This window comes from Prunus mume, linkage group LG2, assembly GCF_029339155.1.
Source record: "Prunus mume cultivar Tortuosa linkage group LG2, ASM2933915v1, whole genome shotgun sequence".
Classification (NCBI taxonomy): Eukaryota; Viridiplantae; Streptophyta; class Magnoliopsida; order Rosales; family Rosaceae; genus Prunus; species Prunus mume.
Window position 1 is genome coordinate 40,022,440 of NC_142699.1, and position 20,167 is coordinate 40,042,606.

Sequence of the window (20,167 nt, forward strand, 5' to 3'; positions counted from 1 at the left end):
GTGCCGGATCCAAGCATACTAATCTGGCGTTGAGCCTCTCGACGAACCATAAAAAATACATTTTCGATACTTGAAACTTTATCACTTAGTAGAATATCATTGCAGACCTTGTCATAAGTATCGTCAAAGCCAGCCAAAAAATCATACACAGGATCTGTCATAACAAAGCCTGAAAAGTCTTTATATCATCAACACACTTCATCTGAAAAGGACGTCTCTAGTCCAATTCAAGCCAGGTTGCCTTAAGTTCGGCAAAATAGGTAGAGACAAGACGACCCTCTTGCTTGAGACGGGTAGCGACACTGCAGTTCATAGAGCTAGGATATGTCAGAGCCATCATAAAACGTCTTATTGACAGATCCCAGCATTTCCTTAGCAGTAGGTAGAGTATGAAGCATATTCAACAAACTGGGTTCCATAGTTCACAGATCCAACTTTTCATAACAGCATCAGTAATTTTCCACTTCCCAAATTTCGGGTCTTTGGAATCAAGGGCATTAGTGTTGCCAGTCAAGTGACCCAATTTGCCTTGTGTAGTAGCATGGAGTTCGATCATCGAAGCCCATATCTCATAGTTGGATCCATTTAATTTGAATCCCATAGGTAGGTTGGTGGACGATTCGGTATGAACTGTCACAATAAGAGTAGAAGAAGAAAAGTCAGTGACATCTGACATGATGATAGATAGTGGCTGTAGTAAAAGATTAGTGACGATGACAACAGTAAGAGATATAAGGCAGCACAGGCTTAGGTGTATAGGCTAGGTGCAGCGGAAATAGGTATTTTTAAGATTAGGGTTTTGATGTTTTAGAGACGGATCGGAACCCGCTCTGATACCAACTCAAAATAATTAGGGTTTAAAACTGATATATTTATTCTTCTCTCAATGAGGAATATATATACTACATACATAGTGGTTATGAGTAGGAAATATGTACAAAATCTCCTAATTCTACTCAAATTAGATAATTATAATAAAATATAAATTCTATTCCTAATAGGAACAAATTCTATTCATAATAGGAATGTTGACTCATGCTAACATAGACCAGTGAAAATGAACAGCCAAAGCAATAACAAGATGGATGGTAGAGTGATTGACCACAGGACTGAATGTCTCACCATAATTAATACATTCCTTTTGGTGAAATCCATTAGCAGCAAGGCGAGCTTTATAGTGCTCAATAGTACCATTTGACAGTCATTTGATGCTAAGAACCCATTTTGTTTGGAAGAACATTCATCTAAGAGTGATATGGAACCAAGGTCCAAGTCCTAGTGCATTGCAAGGTATTAAACTCCTCAGCCATGGCTTGACACCACTCAAGAAACTTATGCGCCTGACTATATCAAGAAGGCTCGACAGACAAGTTAGTAACATCAGAAACAAGTGCATACTTGGGATTGGGTTTCCGGATGCCATCCAAGGCCCAAGTTACCATTCGGGGAGGAGGGGGCAATTACCAAAGTTGGAGGAGAAGAAGTACCATGTGGCACATTAGAGGAAATGGTGGAATCCATAGCCAGATGGGAAGAAGGTGGGTGGTAGAGGGGGAGAGAAAGGTACAAATTTTACGAGCAGGATTACGAGTATATGTGAGTATCGGGGCAAGATAGGTGGAAGAAAAAGGTGACTACAACTCAGTAGGAATAGGGCGAGAAAGGGAAGGTAGCTGAGCTAGGATATGGGGAGATTAATGGCATGATGGTTTTAGGTCAAAAGGATGAGAAGAAACCATGTCAGGTGAACTAGGAAAAGGTCGAGCGGGTTGAGAGATGGAGTAGGTGGGGAGAGAGGATCATCAATTTAAAGAGGAATCGAGGACATGGAGACCGAGGGATTCTTTGCCAAAGTAAGATCATCTTTAAAGGGGAAGGAGAATTCATCAAACACAGCATGCCTGGATAAAAACATATGACCAGTGAACAAATCTAAACACCGATAGCCATGTTGATTCAAAGCATATCCAAGGAAAACACACTTAGTGGACCTAAGTTGAAGTTTATTTTGATTGTATGGTTGAATATAAGGAAAACAAACACAACAAAACATTTTTTAAAATTCATAATTAGGTGCACGATGAAATAAATGCTAATAAGGAGAAACCAAGCCCAAAATACGAGAAGACAACCTATTAATAAGATAGACGACAGTGTCAAACGCCTTAACCCAATAAGAAAGAGGCATGGAAGCATGGGCTAACATAGTGAGCCTAATTCCAACAACGTGTTGATGTTTGCGTTGGGCAAGCCCATTTTGTTTAGAATGATGAGGGCAAGAAAAATGATGAAAAATGCCATGTTGAGACAAAAAAAAAGGTTTGAAATGCCATGTTGAGACAAACATCAGAGTGTACAAGGTCTAAAAACCAAAAGTCTGTGAAGAATACAATTTAAATGGCAATTTATGACTTTTTCTTGAAGGACACGAATGACACAACGAAGAATTAACTTTGCTAGTGAGTGGAAATTTATTTTGTGACACCAAATGTTGAATAAACAATGAGGGATGACCAAGTTGTGAGTGCCAAAGAGCACTATTAAACACGAACACCAAGCAAGACAATTAGAGCACTAGAGTTGTGGATTGATGAACTAATGGGGAACGAATAGAGGCCATTCTTACTCGGCCCCTAAAAAAGAATCTTCTCGGTGTCCAAATCCTGCACACGAAACCATTTGGGATAAAAAGTGAAATAACAATTATGATAAACACAAAACTGATTAATAGACAAAATATTAGAAGAGGCATGGGGACAAAAAAGAGTGTTAGGTAAGGTAGAGGTAAAATCAGGTGTACAAACAAAAGAAGTGCCCACTTTGGCTATTTCCAAATCTATTCCTCCAGGAATGCCATTAACGTGTTCTCCTCCGTGATAATCACGATGATTGGTAAGCTGGCCCAAATCAGGGGTAACATGGGCACTGGCACCCAAATCTGCTAGCCAAGGTTGCATTATAGATAAGTTAGCCTGTCTGCAAGGCCCAATAGTGGTGTAGGCAGTCAATTAGGCTGGAGGCCCACGATTGTCAAAAGAGGGTATAGGAACCCAAGTGGGATAGTTAACAGCTTTATGTTAAATCTACAACACTAAAAACACTGCAACTTCAAATGGGTATCAATCACAGGAACGGCTCCAAGTACACTGGCTCCACTAAAGTAAGAAGGGGAAGAAGAACTGCGGCTGAAACCCCCACTACTACCAATATGATTGAAACCACCACCACTGCAGCTAGACCCACCAGATTGCGGCTGCTCGAAATTATGGTTGTCGCCACCATCGAAAGATTCCTTAGAAAGGTTTGACTGCCACTGCCACCATTCGAACCACGATGACTGCAAGTGGCAGCCAAAACCGTAGCACCAGTGTCAAGAGGAAGCTGCGACGCTTGCAGTCGTCATTCAACACCCAAAAGCTCAAGATCAAGATAATCAATCCAACGTTCATGAGAAAGTACTTCAGTAACTGTGGTCTCATACATAGAACCAACCGTTGCAAGGATGTGATTAATCAATTCCTTATCTGAAACAGGATTGCTAGTAAGTACAAGATTCTGAGTAATGGAGTTCAACTTATCTAGCCAATCAGTGATAGACAAGTCAGCACACACTATCTTCGTCAATTCTTGGTGCAACTCGTAAAGGCAATACTTAGAGGTAGAGGCAAAACGATGCTCAAGCTCGACCCATGTTTGACGAGTCGAGATGTTGAGCTTCATAGGAGAAAGAATAGTGGGAGAGAGGGAGTCGTTGATCCAAGAAAGAAGTTGTTGATCTTGTTGTATCCAAAGCTCATACTGTGGGTTGGGAATCAAATCATTCTTGTCGGCATTAGAGTCCATGTCAGACTCATCAAGAAGCAATTACAAATGGAGGAAGGAGGTTCCTTCAACAAACTTCGATAGGTTGCGGCTGCGCAAGAGAGGAACCTTGTTTGCCAACCACAAGAGGCAATTGTTTCGTTCCAATTTGATAGAGAAGATAGAAGGGAGAGTTGGAGCATATGGGGCAGGGAAGGAAGAAGAAGAAGTAACCATAGGATTGGAAGAAAGAAAAAAAAATTGTCATTTAGACATAGGATCTGTATACCATGAAAGAAATTTGAAGGAAGGGATGAAAGGCTATTGCAGACACACAGCCAGAAAGCTTGTTTTGCAATATATATATTGTACAAGGAGCAGTGGATTTATCTAGTAGTTCGAAGATTAGGAGTTACGTGTGCTGGGGCACTGACAACGTTAATGGCATGCTTGGTGGTACAGGTTTGGGAATTCTCCAAGTTGGCACATCCTATGTTTCTTCTCCTTCTTCTACCTATCCTTTTTCTAACCTTTATCTAACACCCTTTACTACCCTAATGCTTTTGCTAATATTCTTTATGTTCATCAATTTTACAAAGATAACCAGTGCTATTTCACTTTTTATCCTGATTTCTTTCGTGTACAAGATTTGGAGATGGGGAAGATCACTTTCCAAGGGCGGAGTGATAATGGTCTCTTTCCTTTTCTGTTTCTTGCATCTTCAAATTTTTCGAATGGTGTTTTTGCATGTTTATGTGTTAAGGTGGCTGATGGCGTTTGGCATTCGAGGCTCGGCCATCCTTTAAAAGCTATTTTATATTATTTAGTTTTGCATAATAATTTGCCTCTTCAAGGCTCTATTTCTAATTTCTTTTGTCAGGCTTGTCCTTTGGGGCAAGAGTAGAACATTACCTTTTCAATTATCAAACTCTATTGCTTTGTCTCCATTAGAATTAATACATTCAGATGTTTGGACTTCTTCTTCTTTATCTTTTTCTGGTTTTTGTTGTTATGTTTTGTTCGTTGATGATTTTTCTCGCTACACATGGCATTATCCCCTTAAACTCAAATCCGGTGTCTTTTCTATACTTTTGTTCAGTTTAAAACCTTGGTTGAAAACATGTTTAACGCTCAAATTAAGATTGTTCAAACTGATGGGGGTGGCGAATATAAAAAGAAAAAATTCAATCCTTTTTTAGCACCCATGGCATTCATCATCGGTTTTCTTGCCCTCATCATCCCGAATAAAAAGATTTGGCGGAACGTAAACATTGTCATTTGGTTGAAACTGGGTTAACTCTTTTGGCTCATGCATCTATGCCGATGTCTTGTTGGGCTAAGGCTTTTCATATTGCTACTTACATTATAAATTATTTGCCAACTCGTGTGCTTCACAATGTTTCTCCTTATCACAAGTTGTTTCATAAGGCTCCTCAATATGATTTCTTTAAAGTTTTTGGTTGTGCTTGTTTTCCATATTTGCGTCCATATAATCAACATAAACTTCAATTTCGATATAAAAAAAAAGGTGTGTTTTTCGGGGTTTTTTTTTTTTAATCGCCATGGATATCGTTGTCTTAATTTGCATACTGGTTGCGCTTGAAATTAGGCCTCCTCCTTCCTCGCGGCCCTCTCTTCCACCTGCTTTACAAACTTACAGACATGATTCCCACCGAAATGTTTTAACCTTTTCATCCCATACTGCCACAGAAGGACATTTAAGGTTTGTCAACCCTTCTTTTACCCCACCAAGTGCAGCTGTTATTCCATCTCCGGTTCCTCCTTCTCCCCAGGTTCGTGAATCTGATTCTCATCCTATGCTCACACGTGCTAAGGCTAGTATTTGTAAACCTAATCCTAAGTATGCTCATCTTACTGTTGCTACTAATCACTTGGTTGAGCCCACATGTTTAGTCAGGCCCAAAAGTCTTGTTTGTACCATAGCTGACCCTTCCACTTACATCATGACACATGGAAAGAGTATGAAACTAGAAAACACTGTGACTCACTAACAGACCAGATAAGTATGAATTGGCATTTGCGACCAATTCTTCACAAAGCATAGCCTTCACCTCCGATTGGAAAGAGCTCCCAGAAGCTCCTCGGACATATCATCGATGTGCCATGCCGATTATGTAGGACAAACTCGTAACTCCCCTCCCCACTTTGATATTTTGAGGAGACTCGTATCGACCTCAGAAGGCACTCCCGCGAGTCCCACAACGAAACTAAGTACTAAGAGCATACCAAGCACCCTCTATAAATAGGGCCCCTTGCCCTAGACAAAGGGTAAGACTTTCAGCTTGATTCTCGTGCCCTAGCATTTGTCAAAAAGCAAAGCTCTTCCTCAAACTTACTTTAGCATCAAAGGATCTTCAACTGGTACCACACCAGTACCACACTAATACTTTAGACCTCATCTGGTCCTTGGATAGCCCAAATCACCTGTAAGTTGCATCTATCTCTATTTGTTTAGTTTTAGGGCCAACAAGTTTGAAGACTAGTGCAAGGCCATGGCGGAAGAATTTAATGCTTTACAGAAAGCTAGCACTAGACTCGAGTTTCTTTCAAGCCCATTATGAATGTACTTCCCAACAAATGGGTCTTTCATATCACTGCTGCTGCCTTGTCCTGGGTGCGTTATTTCATGATCTCCGTCTTCCCCTCACTCTTCTACGTTTGTGGTGTGATAATGTCAGTGCAATCTCTGTTACTTCTAATCTGGTATTTCAATCCCGCACTCGTCATATTGAGGTTGATTATCACTATGTTTGTGAGGAAGTCATTCTCAAGGAGCTCAAGGTTGGTTCCTCTAAGGATCAGCTTGCTGATCTTCTCACCAAGGGTCTTTTCACTCTTCAATTTCTTTACTTACTCTCCAAGCTTCCCGTTCTTTGTTGCCCACTCAGCGTGCGGGGGCTTGATAAACCTAATCCAGACTTGACGTGATCTCCAGCTGCTAAGCCTTATCTGTGTTTACTATTATCTATTATAGTTATCTTGTATAGGATAAATACCTTATTGATAATTATCTTGTAAAGAGTTTGTCTCCATGTAAACTTGGTGAACCTTTTGTATATGAGTTCCATATAAACACATGAACTGCTCACCTACGAATTCTGAGTTGAGTTTATTTATTCTTGTTCATTCTTTCATTGATTAGTTATAGTCTATCATGACTATTTAGAGTCAGCAATTGAAGATCACCTTTCTTCACAATCAGAAGGTTTTAAGTTTATTGTGAACTTAAGTAAATTTTTCCTTGAAGCCAAAGTTTAGAAGATTCCATTCAGTGATTGACGAAAATACCATCACATGTGTATGTCATATGTTCAATTTTAACAAAAAAAATGAATGAAATCCGTTAGAGGTGGCAAATTGCTACCCAATGCAAAGTCTAGTTGTGACATTGGCAATTTTTTTTTCTTTCTAGGTGGTATTTGTGCACAACCCCTATAATCCATGTGGTATTAAATTTGTACAAAGAGTTAGTTGGGTTGTAGGGATGAAACTAGAAAAAACCTAGGGTTTAGGGTTTAGGTCTCAAATTATTGATCTTCTTCTTGTTTATTCCATAGGTCCTGTAAATTCCTATTAAGCCAAGAAAACAAAATGATAAAGGGTTAGTAGAGTTCCAAAAAAAAAAAAAAACCTAATCAGGCCCCTTGGTCAAGGAATTAAAGCAATACAGATTAAGGGCAAAGTTTTGTCGAATATCTAGATATAAGCACAGAGACATAAGAGTTTGAGAAATTGTTGTTACACCACACCAAGATAAATATGGCAATTTAAAAAGAAGAGGATCATTATTTCATGAAATTGAAAAGGGTTTGTTATGGTCGAAAGGGTGAGACTTTGTTGTAAATAGAAGAAGAGGCCAGAAGGGCGGCCATTTGGAACCATAGCTAATCTCACAACACTCACCTTCATCAATGGTTAACATGCCAGTATTGAAGTTCATATCTGTTTTGACAAATCCAGGGTCTACACTATTGATGCAGCTGCTTGGGTTTTTCTTGGCCATCATTCTAGTGAACGCGTTCACGGTGCTTTCGAGAGTATATGGGCAGAGAGGGAAGTAGGCCAGCCGTTGGTTTCTAGAATATCTTCTTTGAAGTCCTTCAAAAACTCATTCAAAACAACATCTATTCTCTCTTCTGTAAGTTTCTCAGCATCACTTAACATCCCTTTGGCCCATTCATTTCATATATGCAGAAAAAAACATGCATATGAAAAACATTTTGATTTGAAAACAGAAACTTCTTGTTAGCCCATAACTACAATAGGACTCAAATACAACAAAGAAACAAGGGGCTCAAATGGTAAAAATTGAAACAACAACCTGATCAGATGCCAAAAATATGAAAACTCTTCGTACCCTTAACAATCCCATGCCAGAAGAAAGACTGACAACTCTTGGTGAATCAGATAGCTGGAGGAGAGGAAGGAGTGCTTTGGTCATTTCTTGGCACCAAAGTAGTTTGTTTTCACACATGCTTCAGCTAACTCATAAGTTTGAGCCATTATTTCACTCCAATTCACTTGTACACCATCCTGCATCAAAGAAAAGATTGCATTTAGCTAGTCCATTTTTGAAATGAAAGATTTGTATTTGAAATTTATGTATGAAAGGTTTTAATCAGATCCACATATAATTTGGACTCTTGAAGATGCTAAAGGAAAACTTACCTTACCAATACCAAGACATCTAGTTTCCCAAATTTGGGCAGCAATGCTAGCAGTGTCTGCTACATTCAGGCTGATGAAAACCACCAGGTGAGAGAGGCCACACTTCTTTCAATTTTTCAATAGCTTCAAGCTCCATTTTCTCATCTAAAGCAATTAACACCACCATGATCCCATTTGAAGCCAACTTTCTAACTTTTCCAAATCAATCCCCTGATTTGAACCTGTAACAATTGCATACCCGAAATAAAAAGAAAAGAGAAAAGGAAAAATGGTATTAAAATTTAATGAAATATGGGTTGTGGTGGCCAAGGAGTCTGATAGAAGTGAAGCTTAAAAACATCATGGAAGCAGCAGGTAGTACTTCTTTGCTACTTCTGCCATTGTTGATGGGATTCTAGATTTGCTTTCTGATTTTTGCATGACCATATAACATGGGCTTTGTTTCTATATTTGTGACCTAGGCCATCGAGAATATACTCGATAAGCTCTTCATCTGTCATTTGAGATCCAGCCGCAAGAAGAGAATCATAGAGGGATTTGGCATGCATCAAGTACTCAGCAACCGTGTTTTCTGATTCTTTCTTCAAGGTCCTTATTTGATCTCGTAGGGTACGAACATAAGTCTTAGAGAGACGAGAGAGTCTCTTGTCAAGGAGAGACCATGCTTCTGATGCTGTCGTACAAGGAATAAGGAGAGTTTTGATTTGTGGGGATGAAGTGGACTTGATCCAACTCAACACAAGCCTGTCTTTGGAGTAGGCAGGATTGATGGAGCCATCTACTAGTTTCTTGTCAGGTCGTGCATCACTTTTCACAACTTCCTCGAGGTCATGAATCTCTAGGAGATCCTGAAATTGAGACTTCCAGCACAAATAGTTATTACGATCCATGGGTATGGAGAAAAGATAAGAGAGAATATGAGAAATATTGAATGAGGTAGGGAGTGATGATGTTTGGTTGGTCATGGTTGTGGATGAATTGTTTTGTGAGATTAAGGATTCTACAAAAGGGGAAATAGAAGAAGACTGAGTGGGAGTCATAGAATTCAGGATCGAGTGGCTTTAGCCCATATTGGCTCTAATACCATATAGAAGAATTAGAACATGGCAGATATTTGGGGAATAGCACGATGACTATTGATTTCTATTCATGCTTGCTTTATACAATTACAATTTGACTATTGATACAACACATATGGTAATATTAGTCCTAGAAGGTAACAAGGTAACAAGATAACAAAGATTACAAGAGATTGATATAATTCCTGAAATCACGTATGATCAGTAGAATGATACGAGGATGAGGAATTCAAGGCTCTGATGTCGTGGTGATTGGATGTAATATTAGCATGATTGTATGCATCATTAGTGTTGTTCTCTTCAAACGACGCCAAAGCTTGCACACAAACATGCATCGGACGATGGTTTTAATTGGAATTTTGTTGAAAATCTCCTCTAAAATGTGGTTTGGAAGTTGGAGAATGCAGGGATTATGATCCCCTTTTTGCTTCTTCTTCATGGATGAAACTATGTCGGTTTTTATTCCTATGGAAAGGAAGGAAGCCTTGCGGAGGCCTAATCCGAGAAGAAGCCATTTGGGTGTGATAGGGTTTAGGACTCCTGGAGGATCGATGACTATAAATCTCCCAAGGCATTCGACGACTGTAAATCTGCCCAGGTACTCGAAGGTGCAAAAGGAATTTACGGTAATGAAAGCAATAACATTGAAGTCATTTGCTTTATTTATTTTATTTATTTTTTACTTTTTGCCAGCAAAGTATAGAACTTCATTCATCAAAGAATACATTAACATGAGTTGCTAATTGTGGGAATAGCCCAAGAAGGAGGCAATCGTTCCCAAACACATGATTTGTGAGTTTACACAAATCAGCTTGTCTCTAGAACAACCCCAGTATATATGTTAATGTAAATATTCCATGAGCTGAAGAATTTTTTTTGTTTTATTTGTTAAAAAAATAATAATAATGCTAAAAGACTCCAACAATATTCAAATGTATAACATAATTCCATTCTGAGGTACCATTCCAATTTCTTCCCAAAAAACTCAACGTTTTCGAGAGTAAAATAGCATACATGAAGTTTGAAGTTGAACTTGCACACAACTGGAAAAGACCACACAAATATACATACTTAACTAGCTTTGACATATAATTTAATACTCTCGATCTGATCTGGAGATCGCGCTCTAACCCCTGATAATATGTCTAGGCGAAACAAAGCTTGGAATAAGGACATGTGCATCAACAAAGTGTCCTGTCCCCTCAAGCTCAACGTCCACAAAACCTTTCCAAGAAGCATAAGCCATCAATTTCCCACGAATAAGCAACAAGACTTGCCCATCCTAAAACTTGAAAACGTGAGTTGAAGGAGATCCAATCATAACAATTTTAAGCTCTAGGCTCCAAGACTCCTTAACCCCATACTCCTTCATCACCCAAATACTCATCGTGTCCTCCGATCCTACAGTTACAGAGAGACAACCCTTAAGACCCTACAGTCCAATCTAGATCTAGTCCTTCCTTCCAAATCCCAACCATGGGTAAGGGAAAACCTTGAAAATCCTCACTTTCAAGATCAAAGGCAAATATCACAACCCTTGACCAATCAATCCAATGAAGAAACCCGCTAAGCACAAATCCCATATAATTTGTAATATAAATGGGAAGTAATATTCCCAACGCTTCTCCATGCCCCAAAGCCAACAGTCAAAACCAATACCTTTGTTTCCGGTTCACAAGGCCATCAACGTCGACACCTGAACCGAACAACCTTATAAGCACCACTCATGGGGACTAAACCCAAAACCACGGGGAACATTACTCATGTTTTCACTACGCGGTGTTGGAAGAGCTAAAGACTCACCAGTGATGGGATTGGATACGTAGAAAGAGTCATTCTTGTTGTTTCTATAATTGTATTTGTAGAGGCAGAGGAAGCCGTTGCACAAACCCACAATATTCACGCCAGCAGTAGTACTAGTTAGCACAATCCGATCTCTACAAACCTTCAATGCTATGTCTGTTGGCTGCGCAAATCTCACGGCCTGGTGCTCCGGGCCGAGGATATGCGTTAACACATGACGTCCTTCTTTTGGATGCGGTGCGGTTGTACGTGGGCGTGCCAGACGGTCTACCGTGCGTCGAGATGGTGATGAGGTTTGGGTAGAAGATGGTTAAATGATGCGCCTGTTTTGAGTTCGACTCCTAATCAAATGATTGTGGCCGAGAGAGGAACCGATCTCGGCCGTCACTTCACGGCCTGAGCTACAAGGCCGTTTAGTGGTGGTGTTGGTGGCGGGTTTTAGGCGTGCTCCGCACGTTGCTCGAGAGCGACGGTCGTATGATATATGGGGTGAATGAGATGATAACAGAGATGGTGCTTGGCGCCTTGAAAATCAAGGGTCGTATGATATATTGATGAATGGATTTTCCTTACAATCTACCACTACTCCTAGGAAAGCAAATAAAGGTATTGAAAGTGCATTACAGAAAATATAATTTGCTCCGTGGAAGGCTTTTGGTTTGGTGTTTAAACCCTTTGAATGTAGTCTTGACCTTAGTATTTATAGGGGGAGTCCTGGAGGGACAATCGAGGCTGAAAAGATCTGCGTGGTGGAGCCTGATCGGGGCAAGTGGGTAGTCAAATCGGCATTTAGGATCGTGAAGCATGGTGGTGTGACCCCCATAAATCCCGGTAAATCTCGCCACCGCCCGATCATGGGTTCTGCCCCTTAGCCGTGGGAACGCATTTAATTTTCTGGTCTGGTGGTTGGTGATCTGACCTCAAGTTGTAAGAATACTTGTGAGAATGTTTGCACCTAACCACTCTAATTTCCACCACCAAATCCTGACTTTAGTCACTTCCCCTCTTCCCTCGTGCATTAAATGCTTCTTACGACTAGTGGGTTTGCTGCGGTAGTCAGAAGCATTACTTCATTAAATGGGGCATGGGACCCTGAGGCCACGTGGCGATTTGATCACAATATCTTTGGCCGTGTCTTTTACGGCCTTCGGCTTTGGCCTATAATCTGCGGTCGCGAGGCGGAGAGGATTACGCCTTTGCAGCTTTTCTTTTGTTTTCGGAAGGCGAAATGTTTAACGAAACATGGCCGTTTGATTCATGAGTAGGTGCTAGGCCGAGAGGAAGTCCCTTCAGTCAGTTTATGATCGTGATTTATTAGGCACAAACAATGTCATTTGGGCTATGGGTGGCAGGGTGACCACCTCGATCTGGCAGCCGTATATGTCTTCGAACAGAAGACAAGTAGTTCGTGAAAAGAGCTGTTCCGTGAATTTGGGGTCCGATATCAAATGACGCCAGAACTTGCAAACGAACAAGCATCGGACGATGGTTTGAATTGGAATTTTGCGGAAGATCTCCTCTATATGCTACAGTTGATGACTTGGTCTGCTTATCCGACCCTAATATCAACCCAAATTTATCTGAGTATCTTCATACACTTTCTTTCTAAACTTTATCCCCAACTTTCTTTGCAACGTCTATTCCACTTTCTTACTAACTTATTCTAATAAACAGCCTCATGCTTAGATGAAGAACTTGAAGGGGCAAAAGGATTTTACCAGTAAACTAAATACAAATTTATAAATAAACCAAATCCTAGACATGTATTTATAAAAAAAAACCCAAATACTATTTAAACATAGAAACACACCCAAAATCAACCCCAAAGTCAACAATTGTATATTTTTTGGGTGTGTTTATAAATGGGTTTTGAGTGTGTATAATGATGGGTTTTGGGTTTATAAAGTATTTTGGGTGTTGGGTTTTTTTATAATTCCAGCTCCTATTTTGGGTGTTCATAGTTTGGTCTTTTTAGTTTTGCCAGTAAACTATAGAACTCTTCATCCATCAAAGAAAACATTAACATATGAGTTGCTAATGTTGGGAATAACCCAGGAAGGAGGCAATCGTTCTCAAACACAAGATTTGTTTATCATTAATTGCCAATCCTTCTCATAACAACTCAAATCGAATCGACAATCATGTCTATTTTACACAGATCAGATTGTCTGCAACAACCCCAATATAAGTTGACTCAAATATTGAATGAGCTAAAGAAATTTATTTGTTTAACTTGTTTAAAAAAATAGAAACAAGTGCATATAGTTTCAAACTCCAACAGTTCAAATCTATATAACATTATTCCATTCCCATATCTTTCAAAAGCTCAACTTTTCGATAGTAAAATAACAGACATGAAGTTTGAATTGCACACAACAGCAAAAGACCAAATTGAAACTTAACTAGCTTTGACATATAATAATACTCCCGATTTGATCCGGAGCTGGAGCTCTATCCCCTGATAATATGTTTAGGCGAAACAAAGCTTGGAATATGGGCATGTGCAGAAATAAAGTATATCCCATCAAACTCAACGTCCACATGACCCTTCCCAGAAGCATAAGCCAGCAATTTCCCACCATTAAACAACAAGACTCGCCCATCCCCAAACTTCAACAAGACTGGACCATCCCCAAACTTCAAGCAGATTCGCCCATTCTCAAAAAACTGCTGCAAGGACGTTGAACTGCGATGCCTCCAATTGTAAGCTCTAGGCTCCAAGACTCCTTAACCCCATGCTCCTTCATCACCCAAATACTCATTTTTCTCTGGAATCTACGATTCTGATTCTTGAGAGGCAACCACCAAGACGCTAAAGTCCAGTCTTGATATATTATTCCGTCCTTCCAAATCCCAACTGGGGGGTAGGGGCAACTCTTCGAAAACCTCTCTTTCAAGATCAAAGGCACATGTCAGAGCCCTTGACCAATCAATCCAATGAAGAAACCCACTAACACAAGCCCCATATAGCATGTAGTCCAACTTGTAGCTAAAATTCCCAAGGCTTCTCCAAGCCCCAGAGCCAACGGTCAAAACCAATACCTCCATACGGTTCATCATCCCATTGACTTTTAGGCCTGAACCGAACAAGCTTATAGGCACCACTCATGGGACTAAACCCAAACCCACATGGAAAACTAATTACGCACTCATCTGGCGGTGTTGGAAGAGCCAAAGACTCACCCGTGACGGGATTGGATATGTATAAACGGCTATACGGCGGATTCCAATAGTCTAATTTGTAGAAGCAGAGTAAGCCGTTGCACGAACTCACAATATTCACCTCTTTAGGAAGTACAATTGTATCTTTCGAAGCTTGATGCAACGTCGTTTGAGCCAAGGAGTCATTTTTAGGGTGGCCAAAGGGTCGGAACCGCATCCTCGTAAAAGAAGACAAGTCGTTCCCAAAAACAGTTGTTCAGTGAATTTGGGTCTGATAGCAAACGATGCCAAAACTTGCACACGAACCTGCATTGGACAAGGGTTTTAATTTGAATTTTGCTGAAGATCTCCCCTAATATGTGGCTTGGAAGTTGCAGAATGTAGGGAATATTATGATCCTCTTTTTGTTTCTCCATGGATGAAACTCTCTCGTTTTCTCCACTGTCATCATAGATGCTTTTTGTCATGGCTGCGATGCTTTAGGGTTTTAGGGTTTCGGGTACTTTTCATTATATAACCCAAAATTTGGCCCTTACGTTTAAAAATGCAAGTTTTTATAAAATAAAAAAATCTTGATTTTTTTATTTAAACCCCACACTCCTCTTAGTTCACCCCAATACTTAAATCATTAAGCTGTAAGTTTTATTATTGTGTAAAAAGACAAAAAAGGTCATCAAACTTAATACTTAACCCTAGTACATCTATACACACACCCCACACACCCCACAACTCTTCAAATTAAGTTTTAAAAAAATACAAACTCTTCTACATCCTATGCCATATTACGTTTCTCTTTTAAAGACGTAGAACATTGAAGAGCCTACCTCTTTGAAATCTGCGCGGAAGCTGATGGAAAGACTTGTTGATTGTTTCGCTGTAATGATCATTCTCTTCCCTTTGTTGATTGCTTTTTTTTTTGGGGTACTCTTGGCTGTTGATTGCTTGATTGTTTTGATTTTTGATTTAAAATTTATACTTGATGTTTTGGTAAAACTGTTCTCTTTCTCTAGAAAGTATTGAATTTTTCTTCATATTATATTAATTGACATACACGTTCAAAAGGCACGAAACTAAGAGATTCATGGGAATATTGTTAAGTTGGGTTTTTATTATCCTGCTGAGAAGAGGGAGAGAAGAAGCCCAAGCTTTGATAATGGTCCTACAATTTGCTGGGTTCGTCGTATATCAAAAGACAAGTACTTCTACTTTGGCTATGAGCAATGGATTGCTTTGTCATATCATATAAGTTTTCCAACCTGAAATTTGGTATCTTTCCTTGTTTTAGCTGTGTTTTATGCAGCTGTGTTTTTTTTTGGGTCCAATTTAGATTCAGAAAACAAATTACTTTGAGTATAAAAGATTAATACATGCACGAATAAGAATGCTGCCACAACGAACCAATGCACTGCAAAACTCAAGGAAGAATAGGAAGCAACAACAATTTATATCAGTTTGAAACTTGAAGGAATTCTTTTAAGGACAATTATTCAAATGTCAAACAAGCCACGTGAAGTTTTTCAGTGTAAACATGAATGGGCTAAGCTTGTGGACTTAAGTTAAATTGTATGTTTATGCACTTGAAAACAGACAATGAATAAGACTCTGAAATATCATCAAAAAAATTAATTTAATACTTACTATTTCTCATGCTCAGAACGTATTTTCTCCTTGTGGGGTTTAAATATGAAATCTCTTTTATTTCTTATTTTTTCAGATTGGGATGTATTTAAGGGTAGTTTGGGAAGATAGTGAGGTTTACTTAGAAATTGTGAAAATTTAAATTAAAAGTTGGGGTGAACTTAGAACATGGGGTGAACTAAGAGAAGTGTGGGGTTTAAATAGAAAATCTCATTTTTATTCTTATCATTTATTTTAAAATATTTCAAGCTCTGGTCTTTGAATGCTCTGTATTGTTTGTTGATAGATTCGTTTGTAGATGCTCTCTTGTTTTTTGACTAAACAAATCAAGGTTGATCCAACAAATGAAACAAATTAGCAATAGTATTCTATTATTGCAAACTTTTCAGCTATATAGTTTTTATATACGTAATGAATATCTCCAATCTGTGAGCCATCTAATTCCTACATGATCTGTGTAAGTTCTTTGCAATGGCACGATTCACATCCAGTAGTAACAAAACAGTACAGCAGTGAAATTGTACTTTTGAGGTGTAGAATATCGAAGAGCTTAAGCCGCTATGATTAGGCCAATAATTTATATCAAGGTGATGGCCTACTTTGGTCCCATTACACGAGTAATGCAAATGTTTTGAAGAACAAGCTGGATGTTCACAAGCATGTGCGATTAACACTTAGGAATACATGGTTTGATTTGCTTTTTATAATAAAGCATTGTACTTTTGAGGTTCCTGCAATTATGACATATAGTCTACCTATCTAAACACTTAGATGCATTTATAAAAAAAACAGTTGCATTTGCAGACTCCAGGAGGGGCAGGACATGAAATCCTGCTTCAAATTTCCAAGGTGGCTTATCACCAGGTCCCAGCATCATAGGTACGTAGATAGTCTTCTTACGTTGCAAATTCGAAATCTTTTTTCGTTCATGAACTATTCTAGGAACATTATTATTTTATGAAATTGAAAACACTTTTAGTCAAAATGATGAGACCTCTTTTAAGAGGAAGTAGAGGCCAGAAGGACTGCCCTTGGGAAGCATTGCCAACCTAACAACACTTTCAGCACCTTCATCAATGGTTAATATGCCAGCATTGAAAGTCATATCTGTTTTGACAAATCCAGGGCAGACACAGTTGACGAAGAAATTCGGGTACTTCTTGGCCACGAATCTAGTGTATGCATTCAGTGTTGCTTTTGAAAGTATATAGGCAGAGAGGGAAGGAGGCCAGCCTTTGGTTTCTAGCATATCTTCTTTGAAGTCTTTGAGAAACTCATTCAAAACATCATCTATTCTCTCTTCTGTAAGTTTCTCAGCATCACTCAACACCCCTTTGGCCCATTCATTTGGGATATTCTGAAACAACACGCAGGCAGGAGAAATTTAGTTTGCTTATAATGTAGAATAAGAAAATTTTGATTGGATACAGAGAACCTGCACCTGCATAAAAATAAGTATAGGTGTTCCGTAATTACCATTGATCTTTTGTTAGGCCATAGCTACAATATGCCTCAAATGAACAAAGAAACAAAGGGGTTTATTAAGTTCTTAAATCCTATGAGGATCCCGAAAATATGAAACTCTTCATACCTTTAATGCTGCCACGGTAGAAGTAAGATTGATAATTCTTGGTGTATCGGATAGCTGGAGGAGGGGAAGGAGTGCTGTGGTCATTTTCTTGGCACCAAAGTAGTTTGTTTTCACACATTCTTCAGCTAACTCATACGTTTGAGTCATTAATTCACTCCAGTTGACTTCTACTCCTTCCTGCATCAAGGAGAATAAACTTTATATGTTATCTTGGTTGTAATTATATGTTCTTATGCAGTCCAAACATTGGATCTTTAAACAACGCACAATTACTTACTGATCAACTTACCTTACCAAGACCTGAAGCTGCAGCAGCTCTCATAGCTTCAGGGTCTACAATGGTTCCACCAACCCCTGCATTGTTTACCTGTGGAAGTTCCAACACTTCTAGTTTTCGGTACATTTATCCCAACTAAAACCATAAATTCAACCAAGTAAAATTGTAACATCCATCCTGTTAATTACTTTGAGATTCCCTGTCTTTACAGTTGAATTATGCTAGGTTAAGCTATAAACCTAAAATTTAGAAGTTACATAGTGAAAAAATAAAGTTTACCATATTGAATTAGACTGCTCCAGATCTAGTTTTAGCATTTATTTCTTATAAGTTAACAGCATATATTCTATGACAATAGCATGAACAAAGAGATGCAGAAGTTGATTATACCAAGATATCTAGTTTCCCAAATTGGACTTTGACAAAATCTGCAAGGGACGTAATGCTTGCAGCATCTGTTACATCAAGCTGATGAAAAACCACAAGGTCTGAGAGGCCAAACTCTTTCAATTTATTAACAGCTTCAAGACCCCTCTTCTCGTCTCTTGCAGTTAACACAACTATGAACCCATTTGAAGCCAACTGCCTAACTGTGGCAAATCCAACCCCTTTATTAGCTCCTGTGACCACTGCATACCTGACAAAAAGAATAAGAAAAGGGTGTTATATAATGTTTCTGGCCAAGGGGTTGTGTATATATGAATCTTAAAAACAACAGGGAAGCAGTTTGGTAATACCCCTGGCTCTTTGCTGCTTCTGCCATTGTTGATAGGCTTTTTAGCTCTCTTTTCTGATATTTGTACCTCTGCAAATACAATGTACATTGTTTTTATGGTCATTTTCTATTTGTATTGTTTCTTCCAAAGCATTCAACGATTTGTTTTTGGTTGCTTAATTTTGTCTTCTTTTGCCTGTTCTTTCTTACTTATTTTTACTAAACAAGGCATGATACATGAATAGTCTACTGCCATATTTGCCACTTTGTAGTTTGTGTCTCACTCAGTCAGGAGGACCAACCTCAACTCTTAGTCCAAGTTAGAAAGTCCAACAAAAGTCAACCGTTGTTGTGGTTAATGTGTCAATATTACATTGAGAATTCAAGAGATAGTCTTGTATGATTGAATATTACAAGAACTTGAAAAATGGTCTTTCACTCTGTTACACTCAAAAGGGTGTGACTTCTTGTGAAAGAAAGAAGAGACCAGAAGGACTACAATTTCAAAACACTGCTAACCCCACAACAATTTCAGCGGCTCCATCAATGGTGAAGATGCCAGCATTGAAGTTGAAATCTGTTTTGACAAATCCAGGGCATAGACAGTTGGCGCAGATACTTGGGTACTTCTTGGCATGAAGGAGAAGAAAGTTCATATTTTCTCTCTGTCATAATTATTGGTAACCTTCCAACAATGAGCCTCTACCAACCCACATAAGACCAAAAATTTTGTGCATCTAAACCAGACACTAGCTTCACTTAAGGTTCAAGTAATGTATTATTTGATTGCTAATGTATCAACATTTTATCTATCAAGAATCAAAGAACTCTGTAACCAGGTAATTAGGCAGCTAGGGTTTGTTCAGAAGTTCATGTCATATGAAAGGAGCTCTTGGAATCATGTTATGGAGGCAAGAACTGTTCTACACAGATAATAGTGTGATTGTATTTAGAAACAAAAAGGTACAATTTAACTAGACTAGTCCACTGGATAAAAATATTAGAAAAGTTGATAGAGGTCCAAAAATCCAACTAATAGTTGGGTTTAGTCCTTGAATAATTGTTTGTTGATACAACTCCTTTGACTAGTTTGCCATGTAGATTACATTCCATTTTTGACATGTTGACTCAATCTTTTGTATTTAAATTTTTTGTTCCTATTATATCCCTATTGTATAAAACAGGTAAGATGAGGATTTATAGGTCCATTAATGATCATATTTTATCATGTAATTAAAGGAATAATTGTATTTACTTGCCATTTTCAACCAATGTCATATCTTGTAAATCTCTCGAATATGGTGGCTACAAGGTTTGCATACCTGGCTATACAATTGATTGGGAGGATTGCAATTGAAGAAAGCCTAATTAGTGTCTTGCATTCATATTAAATTTGGAAAGTAAATACTGTC

The 20,167-nt window shown here is 38.8% G+C and overlaps 2 protein-coding genes across 2 annotated transcripts; both read right to left on the reverse strand.

Annotated features, from left to right (window-relative positions):
- Nucleotides 1-14,147: 14,147 nt before the first annotated feature.
- On the reverse strand, nucleotides 14,148-14,751 carry LOC148920335 (uncharacterized). Its single transcript, XM_089044598.1, has 2 exons — nucleotides 14,556-14,751; nucleotides 14,148-14,449 (listed from the first exon to the last, which is right to left on the reverse strand). Exons 1-2 carry the CDS (start codon nucleotides 14,749-14,751, stop codon nucleotides 14,148-14,150), a joined length of 498 nt encoding a protein of 165 aa, XP_088900724.1.
- A 2,400-nt stretch (nucleotides 14,752-17,151) lies between these two features.
- Nucleotides 17,152-18,803, reverse strand: LOC148920336 ((+)-neomenthol dehydrogenase-like). The gene is made up of 5 exons (XM_089046198.1): nucleotides 18,778-18,803; nucleotides 18,431-18,677; nucleotides 18,053-18,130; nucleotides 17,764-17,940; nucleotides 17,152-17,529 (listed from the first exon to the last, which is right to left on the reverse strand). Exons 1-5 carry the CDS (start codon nucleotides 18,801-18,803, stop codon nucleotides 17,152-17,154), a joined length of 906 nt encoding a protein of 301 aa, XP_088902324.1.
- Between the last annotated feature and the right edge of the window lie 1,364 nt (nucleotides 18,804-20,167).